Here is a 12,398-nt window from a genome sequence, read left to right on the forward strand (position 1 = left end):
ATATCCTTCTGTTACCACTTAGAAGCTTTATTGTTTTATCTTTCATATTAAATCTCATTGATGTTAGAACTGATTTTTGGGTAAGGTACGAGATAGGGGATACATTTTGGTTTTTTTTCTATCAATATCGGATTAAATGCTTTAAAGTGTTTTAGAAACTTGAAAACTGTTTATTTCAATGACTTTCAACTTTTACTATGCAATGTTTAATCTACGTATTTATATATTTTATCGAGCTATAACTGACATATAACATCGTTAGTTTTAGGTGTACAACATAATTCAATTTGTGTATATATTATGAAATGATTACTACAATAAGTTTAGTTAACATCTACCACCACACAGTTAAAATTTTTTTCCTTCTTGTGATGAGAACGTTTAAGATCTACTTTCTTAGCAACTTTCAAATACAGAAAACACTATTGTTAACTAAAGTCACCATGTTGTATATTATATCCCTAGGACTTATTTATATTATAACTGAAAGTTTGTACCTTAATATTTTAATTTACATTGCCCCTTTAATTTATACTGTGTTTACAAGTTTATACATTATACTGTACTTAGTTTGCTAAATGGGTAAATTTTATCAACCCATCTCCTTTCCTTATCTATTATTAGAATGACCATTATAGCTGAACTAATAAAGTTCACATTAATGTAGTTTTGTGACTAGAAATGTCATAATTTGACACTTAAATTATATAATCTTTTAGGAAGCTATTCATTTCAGTTTAGGTTTTTTGCCAATTAAAGCATATGATCATCAATTGCTCAACAGTGTCTCAGCTATGAACACAGTTTATAGACTGGATATTTTCTGAAACTATGTAATGGACCACTTTTCATGTTTTTCTATTCAAGGTTCCTTTTAGAAATGACGAAACCAAGTATTTTTTGTCACATCATCTAAGTATAACAAAATTAGGAAAAGTAATAATTAGAAAAGATATACTTAGAAGTCAAAATTTTAATAAAAAGTATCTCATAACTTACAAGAACAAAGGATACTTATATAATTGTCCCATGTTGCTAATGATTGTCCCTATAAATCTCCAGTCATGTTCAACTCTAACAACATTGAGTATGGATTAGTACCAGTTTAGAGGAGGCCTCCTTTCAGTGGACTGGACTGGTCCAAAGTTAGCCATGCTTTATATGCCTTGACAAAATTGAGACAGTTATGAAGGTATCTCCATTGCTTGGGTCATTTTAGACTTGAAATCTCATAGTACCTTAGATTTCTGTTTGTTTATACCAAACACAGGGATTTTGTCTTATTCACCACTAAATACTTACCACTAGGTTAGTTCCTATTATGTAGTAGGTGCTCAAAAAATGTTTGAAGGAACTTAGGATCTAGGTAATAAATTACATCTCTGGACTGTTTGGATTCCATGAAAGATCTTGGAATGGAAGAGGCCAAAATCCAAGCTTAAATGGTTCGCTCACACTTAGAACCATACTTAGAACATAGCATGCTTAAACACACACACACGCGCACACGTAGCAATTTAATTTTTGACATTTTCTTGTAAGTTGATTGATAGTTAACAAGGGGACTTCCGTAGTTTGGGAAAGTAAAAGAAATGGTTTTAGGAAACCCAGCATGGGAAAATGGGAAGATAACATAATAAGTTAATGTTCCTGTGTCATTCGGGGCTCCCTGATAGCTCCCTGTTTCTTTCTCTTTGTGCACAACTACATTTTGCAGAAAATTAAAGAGATTAGAAATTTAGTCGTATTCTTAACCCTATGGTTAAGTGCTGAGATAAGAGAAACATTAGTTTCACTATTTCACAGTTTTATTCAAAACAGAGCAAGCGTCTGTGCAAACACATTACAGAATGATTATGGTTTCTCGAGTAAAGAATAAATATTTTTGTTATTTGCAAGAGTGCTTTTCCCTATGAAGATAGAAACCTGGAGACTGGCCATTCAATGAACTATTTTGGAGGAGTTTATTCTAACTGTTTTATGATCAGGGCAAAGCATATAAGCTTAGTTCAAATAATTTATAGAACCTTAACAATGTAGCAAGGTGTAAAATACATGGGGAAGGGAATAAGTTTTTACTATTTTATATATTCTGACTTTGCTGGTAAAAAGTAAGTGCATTTGGAAAGAGAAGCAGCTCTTTATTTTGTAGTTGAATTTCAGGGACACAAAAGCACAGATGTCCTTTCTGACTTCACACTGCAGTGAACACCTGTTACGTATACCTCCCCAGCATTCATTCTTCCTCTTGGTAATAATAATCTGATTTCCCATTAGGGAGCTACTCCTTTACCATTTCAGTCCATTTCGGTGGTACAAGTGAAAGTGACCCTTCCCAGCTTAAACTTACACTCCTGAAATTCACAAAGAGGCATGTTACTCAGACCTGGCCAATCAGAGCATCGCAGGCCCCTGGACACAGGTACTGGTTCAGAAATGGGTAAACAAGACACATTCTCTGAGTTCTTAATGGAGCTATTGGGAATATGGTAGGTTCTTCATGTGTGGGGATGATGGGCTGGATAAAATGTAAGCCCGAAATCAGCCTATCTTTGCTACAGTATAAGAAGAGCCTTTGAGAATGAAACCAACAGAAGAAAACAGAGCCCAGATATAGAGTCAAAATTACAATCACTGAAGCACCCATCGTGACAGAAGGAAGACCCACCATGGGCTATTCAGTTATATGAACCAAGAAATTCCCTTTTTTTTTTTGCCTAAGCCAGTTTAAGTAGGATTCAGAGCCTTGTAACTGAAAGAGCTCTGACTGGGATCAGCATCTATGAGTCTTTTACTTGCAATGACTTGGCTAGGTAGAAGCTGAGGTTAAAAGTCCAAGAAAGCTGCAGCTCTTGAAATTCCTATAAACTTGACTGATGTGAGGAAACTTTTGCTCTTACCTCGCTGTCTCAGCTCTGAACCTAACACAGGTATGTCTACAATGTCATTTTTTTAAAAAAAATAGAAAAATAGGCATGATACTCACTGGTCCACTTCCTGCTGTGAGATTCTGGAGGGCTCCTAAAGATGCCTCCTGGGTGTAGTTGCGGACACTCTTAGCGATCAAGGACAAATACATTCGTATCACAATGGAGTGCCATAGCCACTCCACACCCTTGGGGTTGCTCTTTTCCTCTGGCATAGGCATGTCCTGGTATTGCTAACAACACATATGATGAATTCCAGAATTAATGCCTTCAAGTGATTTTGGCAATTCCATACCCAAACCCAGAGAACAGAAATACTGTCTAGTCTAGAGAGACTAACAATTTGCATAATAAGAAGCCCTTGAAATAGAAATGAAAAAGCAAATATGTATGATTTCCAACCATTTAACTTTTAGCCCATGACGATTTCTCCCTAGCAACATCCCATACCCCCCAACTTTACATTTCATAGTGAGAAAGGAATCAGAGAATTAAGCATAGGCTACTGTAGAATAGTTTTCAGGCTGCTATTAAACTAAAAGCTAAATTAGTCACAACCACGCTGAAGATAAGAAGAACAGGCCTCTTCTCTCAGAGTCTAGTAAGTGGTCCAGGATCACATCAGGATTCTAAATTTACCAGCTGTTCTCCAAGTTCACAAACGCCATGTAGGATAGGTCACATTCTTTCAGTTTTCATGAAATGCTAGCATGGATATTCCTTCCTACAGGTTTGCTTTTAAGAAGTCCAAGATGCGCTTTTCGAATGTCCAAATCCAAATATCAGGGCTGCTTTTAAGGTTAAAAGCATTAATGTTGGCCATGTTGCATTAAGCCTATTTCCTAACCTATAGGGCATAAATCAGTATGGTTTAATGGCTAACAATGCAAATCTAGAGCCAGACTGCCAGAATTCCATCCCCTCTACTAATTTGCTAAATTATTCTGGAAAAACTGATTAACCTTTCTGTACCCCTGCTTTCTCATCAGTAAATAAAGGTATTAATAATACATACTTTGTAGGGTTGATGTAAGGATTTAAAGAATCTAAGATAGTGCCTGACATATACTAAGTACTCAGAAATATACACACATACACACTTATTTTTCAAAGTCCTCTCAAAATACCTCTTTTACTTTCCTGCTTCGACTGCCAAAACACCCAATACTTTTGTTGTTGTCAGTCTGGATGTTCCGGTTTTGACTATAGATACTCTGGGAATATTTCTCTGGGAGCTCTGCCTCCAGCTGGTAGGAGAGGTTATGAAGAATGCACACACAGTTCTCTGTGGCCTAAGAAAACAAAACATGAATATTGATCATACATGTAGAGATATGCAGGTGTGATATCACAGGACTTATTAGGCTTTAGATCTTACAAGGTATACTGGATGCTTGGACTATAGGGAACCTGGGGGAGGAAAATGAGTATGGCTAGAAAGGCTAGATCATAAATGGTTATGAGCACAATGCTAAGAAGTAAAGGCTGAATTTTTTTAAAACACTGGGGAGCCTTTCTAGTTTACGTTTTAAAGACTGTGTGCAGAATAATTCTATATTTTAGATAAATAACTTAGAAGCCATGCAGAGTTGGAAAATAGGAGGTGATGTTGTTTAGGAACCAATCTAGAGTTAGTTACAATAATCAGTATGAAAGCTGCACAAACCAGGACAGCAGAAGTAGCACTTGAGAGAAGTGGATAAACCAAAGGACATTTCAGAGGTAGAATGGACATTATTAGTTGCTCCATGAATGTGAAATGTGAGGGAAGGGAGGCAATCTGAGATTACTCATATTTCCATTTTTATTTGGTGGATAGTGATAATTATTAAGAAGGATTACACAGAGAAGAAGCAAGTTTGGGGATGAAGAAAGAGATAAATTTAAGTGCATTGCTGAACATGTAGCATTTGGGCTCCTTTCAAATTTCTAGAGTTGTTAAATGGATAGTGAGAAATTTGGGTCTGGAAAGTAGAAAGAAAAATGAGGCTAGATAGATTTTAATATTTCTAAGCAAGTATGGGAAATCTTCGGCCTAGCGAATGAGTCAATGAATAAAGCTAAACCCAAACAGCTACTTTGAGAATACTCTGTTGTATAGCAACTATACTTAAATTAAAACAAATAAACACTGAAGAGTCTTAGTAAGATGAAATAAGTAATTCAATATGTAAGCTATTTAGCTCTTGGATCACCTTGTCATCTGGCTGGTAATCTGCAATGGTCCCTCTGACATAGTGGACCAGTGAGTCAATCAGTCCATCACACCTTCTCATCACTTTCCTCCCATCAGGGCCAGCTGAACTCATGTTTCTATCAGGGAAAACAAATGAACAAAAAACCATAAGACTTAGGCCATGTATGCAATAGGTCTTTGTTTTAAAGTTTTATTTGATGCTTCTTCCAAGGGTTTGGGAAACGGGCAAATTTGTAAAACTGTGTCAGACTTATGCTGGGTCTATGCTTAGTGATCGTCAAATCGAAACGCAACTTCTAAATATATTTATATAACACGTCATCATGTCAATAAAAATTTGTCTACTTCATTCTAAACAATAAGGTTATAGCATTATTTACTTAATCTTTATCCCACTTTTGAGAATATACATGAAGCAAAGATTTTGCAATTAAAAGAACAAATGACAACATAGACATGGTAGTGTACTAGATAGCCAAGTCCCAACTTGTTCTGTGACTTAACTCTAATTTACAAAAAGTTGCTTAAATTCATTGGGCCTCAGTTTCCTCATTTAAGACAGTATGCTGTATTACATTAGTGGGGGTTTTGCAGGTTTCAATGTAAACTTTTATTGACAAATATTAAACCAGATGCTCTAAAATGTGATGACTGCATAATTAAAATGGAGGAGAGATGTCACAAAAAATGCAGGGTTTCACAGTGTGTTCGACCTAAGTCGAAAGTATGACCTATAAATATTTTTGCACTTAGTCTATTTCTAATTTTGCTAAGCCATGACACCTTTCTATAAACAGTAACTAAATCTACAAGTGGAGGTTGCTTCCTTATAGAGAACTGAAGCTTAATCAAATACAGCAAAGTAATATGTTTGGGAATCATCTTTGGATTAAGTTTTTCTTGTTAACATTAACCATTTAAAAATATTTTCTCCCCAAAATGTTAATATCTTTATCAACAAGAATGGCAAAAAAACCAAACCAAACCAAAAAACCAAAAAACCAAAAACCAAAACCAAAAACACCCCCCAAAACAAAAAAACCCAATGCTTTTAGGTTTTTAGAATTTTGAGAACCACCCTTATTTCCTTTTACTAACTTCAACTGCTAATAACTACCTCTATAAAATTTATTAGACCGGTTCCTTTTACAAGAACATGACTGTTTTTAACCGACAAAAATGCAATTTCATGATTCAACCTAATAGCTAAGGAGATAAGATTAACAATCGTAAAACTATGAATATACTAACAATTTAGTGGCTGCTGAATTGATGCAACAAACTTCTGATTTTAACAAAGTCCCTTCTGTGACTCTGGTTCTCACTAGACATTTCTAATTAAAGATTTACTTCCTCACTTAATTTTACTGTACCTGACTTTGACACTTTGTCCATGAAGAAAAGATAGTGAATGGGTTCATAAACTGATAATAAAACCATTTTTACCATAGTTTATTCTCAAGAAATGATCGTTTGAACAAGATCCTCTATCTATTCTCTGAATCCATCTCATTATTTTATACATGAAGAAACTGAGGTCCAAAGGGTTTAAGTTACTTTCCTGGTGACAGCAAAGCAGTGATAAAGTTGGGATAGGAGAGCCGTTCTTGTGCCAGGAGTGGCTCCAGAGTGGTAGCAAAGCTCATCTAACATTCATTTGGTCTGCCATTTGTTTAGCAAATACCATATGTCCGAAGCTCCAAGACAATGCTATCATGCTTTAAAGCTTCCCTTTGACTTTTTCAACCCCTGGCTTAGAAAAATGGCAGTAGTTTAAAATTGCTTTGACAAATCAAAAGGTCTGTCTTTCTCACTAGCGAAACTCACTACATACCTAGCAGATAAATGACTTAGCTTTGTTTAACTTCAGGGTGTTTATTTTGGGTTAGAATGGTAATTCAACTTGGCAGTACTGCCAGTTCACACACACTAACTGTTGTCTTGTAGTGTGGTATTATCCAGACTCTACTTGCTTGAAATGGGACTTATCAGGGGTTTCTGGCAGCTGATACCTTTGCTGACAGAAAGTGCATGGAACTCCACTGCTTCAGTATTTGCTCTTACATATCAAAAATAGTTCTTACCTTACTCAACTACCCCAAAATATGAATGATAAGGGGGTATTATTTTATAGCACTATATCCATGAATAGAAGTCACTAGTCAGAAAGGAATTTGCTATGGTACCACTCAATAATTATTAGAAAATAATGTATCTATCTTAGGTATTTTTTTTCAATAGCTAATATTTCATTTTGTGGGAATCAGAGAATTAACGTGGCTAATCGTAGGCAGAACTGATCCTTCCACAATGTATCTCTTGAATCCTGAGAAATATTTACCTATAACTTTTCCTTACATATAGCCCAATAGAGGTTTAATATGGAAAAATATCTCAAAACTATAAACAAAACATATCAAAACGATTATCTCATTGAAAAGTAAAAGAATCATATAGACACAACAGTTACTAAAAACTGATTATTAGAGTTACCAATGAATATATTAGAAATGTTTAATTTGGTGTCTATTGTTAGAATTAGATTAAATTATGACTTTATTTTCACCTGGTATAATCTAACAGAAGTCTGAGTAAATATGTGGGTGCCTTTTAGGAAACGACAACTGTACATTATTGTATCCTGAAATTTAAAAGCCAGGTCTTTAGACGGGGGTTAGATGCTAGGGGTCGGGGCGTCAGGAGGAGGGGGAAGTGGAAGAGATAAACAACTTTGCACATGAAGTAGGTTGTTCAGGAGCTCTTCGCCTCCACTGAGCCTAAATGGGAGGATTCCAGCTTGAATTGTAACTTGTGTCTGATATTAAGAAGAATATTTCTCGTAATATGAAGTGTGTGTGTGTGCGCGCACATGTGTGCACACGCGGGGGAGGGGGAGAATAGAATCTGAACTCTGTATGTCTCTGAACAAAACTTCGTATATTTAGGATTCAGTTGTTTTATGTGAAAGCAAATCAGTGATTCATGACTCTCTCCAGGACCACTAATCTCACACATTCCTGAGTGTCACAGTGAAAAGGAGAAAAGAAAACCAAACACTCTGGACCTTGCTAGAATTAAAAGGAAGAACGGTATGTCTTTGTTAAGATTAATGACAGTGTGACTAAACTTTAAATTTATATGGCAAACCAAAGAATGGACAATGTCAAATGATAAAAGCAGCTGCAATTTAGTGTATGTGCTAGACGTTATAGTAGGTACTTACAAATATCATGATCTGTAATTTTTACAAAATTTCTGAAATTAAGGCTCACTAAAACCTTATTCAAAATCCTGACCTGTGACTCTTGTTTAAAATCAGAATTATCTGCTTCTAACAAGATTTCTATTGTGGTGTGTGTGTGTGTATGTAGCTAGGGGCAGATGGGCTGTCAAATAGCTAGTTTTCCAGCACTGAAAAGAAAGGAAGTTTGTTACAACACAGAATGTCCAAGCTCGGTGAACGGTCAACTAATTGGCTTAGGGAAACGATGTACTGATATAAAATGTTTATAATAAGAAGATATAATTGTTTCCAGGACATGAGAATGACAGACCACAGTAGGGTTGGAGTGACCCTTTTCAAGGCACTTTGCCAACAAAATAAGTAATTCTAAGAGGCAGATTTTTTTTTTTTTTTAAATAGGGCTATTTCTATTGATAACAGGTGCAGTTGCCTACTACCATAGTTTACTGTGCATCATGTGCAAGACCTGCTGCCTCTGGGACTAGTTTTAAAGTCTAACCAGCACACTGAGACAGTGATCACCTTGATGGTTTTTAGAAACTTGTAGGTGCATCTTTGCGTTCACTAACAATTATAGGCTTCCTAATACTGTGTGTTGTAAACCGTGCAGGAAGGCCCCAAATGTTACCAGTCAATTAAGTGCTTGGTCAGAGTCCATTCTAAGACCCAATGGGCACTTGGTAAGACCCTAGCTGATAAAGAGGCATCCTTCTTCCTCTTGTTATTTGAGATGGAGGTCTGGGCTTTTGTTTAACTCTCAGCTGATACATATCAAACAGTTGGGCCTTGTCTGTGATTAACCCAGAGAAAGCAGCAGAGGCAGCTTGTGGTTTGCATATAACAAAAGGGCAGCCTCATTTGAACTGGCAGAGCAATAAAAAGTCTCTGCCAAAGAAGGGCTTGTCTGTTACTCTGAAGGCAACATCAGATCCTGAAGGTATCCGCAAACATCAGCCAAAGTCAACTGTTATATCTGCAAACAGAAGCAACATTGGGAGATAGAACAAAGCTCTACAACCTACACATTTTTTTCTTTCCAGGGCAAGGAACATTAACTGAACAAAGATAAGTCAGCATCTATTACACATGAAGAAACTGGAAAGTGGAGGAAAAGAAAATCTATTCTTAAAAATCCTATAGTTCTGCTTTCCTGAATTTTTGGGTCTTCTAAAAGTATTCTGAATAGTCAAAGCAGCCAGTAATCAACTGATTGGTAGGCAACAGTCTTTCTTCTTGATTTACCAGGCTGTTCAAGGTAGAGTGCCAAATTCCATTTAAAATCAATAATAAACAGCAAACGAATTTATAAAATATGTCCAGGAGCCATTGGATCGTGAGTTGATGTTCCTGACACCTAAAGGAGATATCTAGGATGCCAGAAGAGAATTGGTAAAGATGCTCAAGACCTAGAGTAGGATATATGATGCTCAGCCTGCATCTCTAAGACAGGGACAGATTTTAACCACAAGAGAACAAGAGTCATCATTAGCTTTATCCACTTATTTTTTTTATAATGATGAATTTTAAAAAATTTAATAGTCCTGACTATGATGATAGTCTTTAGGTTTTTTTTTTTTGAAAAAGACTTTCAGTATTATAAGATATAGTTAATAAAATACTACCTCCAATTTAAGCTATATACAGATTTAAAAAAAAAAAACATGAGGAAGCTTTTAAAAATCTCTGATAAAGAGATTCTTGGGAACTTTTTTTTCTGTTCAAGATTCACCTCATAAACTGATGAATAAAGACAAGCAAATATAGTCCTCTTGACATAATAAAAATCGTTCCTCTGTTTCCTTTGTTTGTTTTTCCTCTGTATTATCTCTATTCATGTATTTTCTTTAATAATTATCCCAGGGCTGTGCCCAAATGAGGCAGTTGATATTTATGGACTGCCAGGTAAGAATAAAGAGTTTCTCTGGCAAAGAGAAATGTCACATATTTTCTGTGATGCCACATATTTTCTGGAAAGTATAACTTTAAATTTGGGCCCATCTGCTAAGGACACAAATAGGATAGTGGAAAATTTCGTCTGAAGAGTGGGAACCTTTGCAAGGGCGTTAGTTGTAGCTGTGCTGCTTGACAACTCTAACAAGATGCATACATACTCTTAGACTGGGTTCAGGGAGACCAGAGAGGGGTGACCAGGCAAGCATGGCCATATGTGTTTTGTTTGATTTGCTTGCTTTACTAACTTTATTATTGTTAAGAGGTTTCAAAATAATAACCTAAAACCCCTGAGAGTTAGTTTATAAAACAATCATTTTTTAAAACCAAGATTTTATTTACTCATTTAAATACCACTTTCAATTCTTAAAGAGAAATTTATAAATAATTTAATTCCTTAAAGCACATTTGTTTGTATATCTAAAATACCCAACTTATAAAATGTGATTATGACTGACAGTGTAATGTTACTAGAAACATTGCCAATTCCATTATTTATAGACTTCATATTGCTTTATGTTTATATAGCAAATGTGAAGAGTTAAAATAATTAGCAATGTAATCGAGGTTGAAGTTGATGATTCAATTGTCTTCATATTTCTGCAAAAGTCACTCTCCAGGTTGAACTACCTGGATATTTCTTTTAGGTTTACACTGCCTCAGCTAATAGTCTTCTAGTTTTATATTAAATTATTTTCCAGAAGTAAATAACTGCAACCAGATTATTTTAAAAAGTAAATTCTGGCCTGCTTTTAGATCTATGTTGTTACAGAAAAGAAAAATAATTACTTAATAACCAGAGAAAATAGACCTTCATTTAATTAAGTATCTTCCTAATTATCTAAATCCTTATCTGGGATGATGCACAGGGCTAGACCAGCTAAATCCTTTTCTGTTGTGAGTATTCAGAATAAGGGATAACTTCACAAAGCAAAATTAAACAGAATGAAAATGGATAATTAAGGAAATGCATTCAGTAAAGTTCTAAAGTTTGACATTCACATAAGCGTAAAAAATGAATTTCAGTAACACAATAATATGATTTTTTTGTGTGTGCTGGAGAAGATAGATGTAATTGAATATATTAAAATTTTATACAGAGACATTCCTTTTCCAGAGAGTGGCTGGTATTGATATTCAAAAAAACTTGCCCTTAACCATGTGGCTAATTGGGAACAAGACTGATAGTTATAGCTTTTCTTTCTAAACGTACAGTTTGCTTCCTCTAACTACTCCCCATCCCAACTAGCTTTATAGTGATAAGTGACACTGGAAGTTTAAGATAGTTAAAAATTGTAGTACATATTATACATTCATCAAAAACACATTTACTACACCATGACACATGAGGAAAAGTGAAGTTTAAGTCACTTGTAGAAGAAACGCATTATAAACTGCTTTTCCTCTTTAACTGGCATCTTTAGGCACAAAATATAATTAAGAGAAAGGAATATGTTTGATAATATGCTATGGTAATGTTTTGTCACTTTGTACTGTCATCCTAAACAAACTGGCAAATTCTGGGGTGGCTTATACAATGCAGAAACAATTGTTAGATTATGGTGATAAGATTAAGGCTGAACTTTTATATGCCTTTCTCAATATGACTTTTTCTAATATGAAAAATGATAGATGTGAACTAGTGATAGAATGATGAGCTAAAGATTGAGAGGAACTCAAATACCTACTCATTCTTTAGCCACTCCTTAAAGATGACTCTCCAGTCAACATTTTTTCCCAACCCCCAGGCAACCTCGGTTAAGCAACTCAAGGCCACCCTGACAGTCTTTTCATACCTCTTTTACATGTCCTTTCAAATGTATTGTGATTATCTGTTCAGGTGCTTATCTCTTTCACTAACCCTCCAGGGCAAAGGTAGGTTCCATTCCCCTCTGAAATTTCAGGACTTTAAATAAAAAGTGTTTTGGATATAACAGGCACACAAGGAATAATGAATGACAGGGTTGGATAAGAGCAGGGGAAAGACGGACCAAGTGGTAAAATCCCAGGAAGGCTGGACTAGTTGCCTTTCTCAAATTTCTATAATTGTGAAAAAGTCATTGGTACTTAGTTTCTTCAG

At 35.3% G+C, this 12,398-nt stretch overlaps 1 protein-coding gene across 1 annotated transcript in view; it reads right to left on the reverse strand.

Moving 5' to 3' along the window:
* Positions 1-12,398, reverse strand: part of PKP2 (plakophilin 2) — a 77,245-nt gene that overhangs the window by 13,336 nt on the left and 51,511 nt on the right. The window contains exons 7-9 of the mRNA XM_006912735.3: positions 5,123-5,240; positions 4,055-4,219; positions 2,987-3,160 (exon numbers count right to left, since the gene is read on the reverse strand). Coding sequence (XP_006912797.1) covers positions 2,987-3,160; positions 4,055-4,219; positions 5,123-5,240 — 457 coding nt within the window. The remainder of the gene's footprint in view (positions 1-2,986; positions 3,161-4,054; positions 4,220-5,122; positions 5,241-12,398) is intronic.

Source organism: Pteropus alecto, unplaced genomic scaffold (genome assembly GCF_000325575.1).
Source record: "Pteropus alecto unplaced genomic scaffold, ASM32557v1 scaffold103, whole genome shotgun sequence".
In the NCBI taxonomy this organism is placed as follows: Eukaryota; Metazoa; Chordata; class Mammalia; order Chiroptera; family Pteropodidae; genus Pteropus; species Pteropus alecto.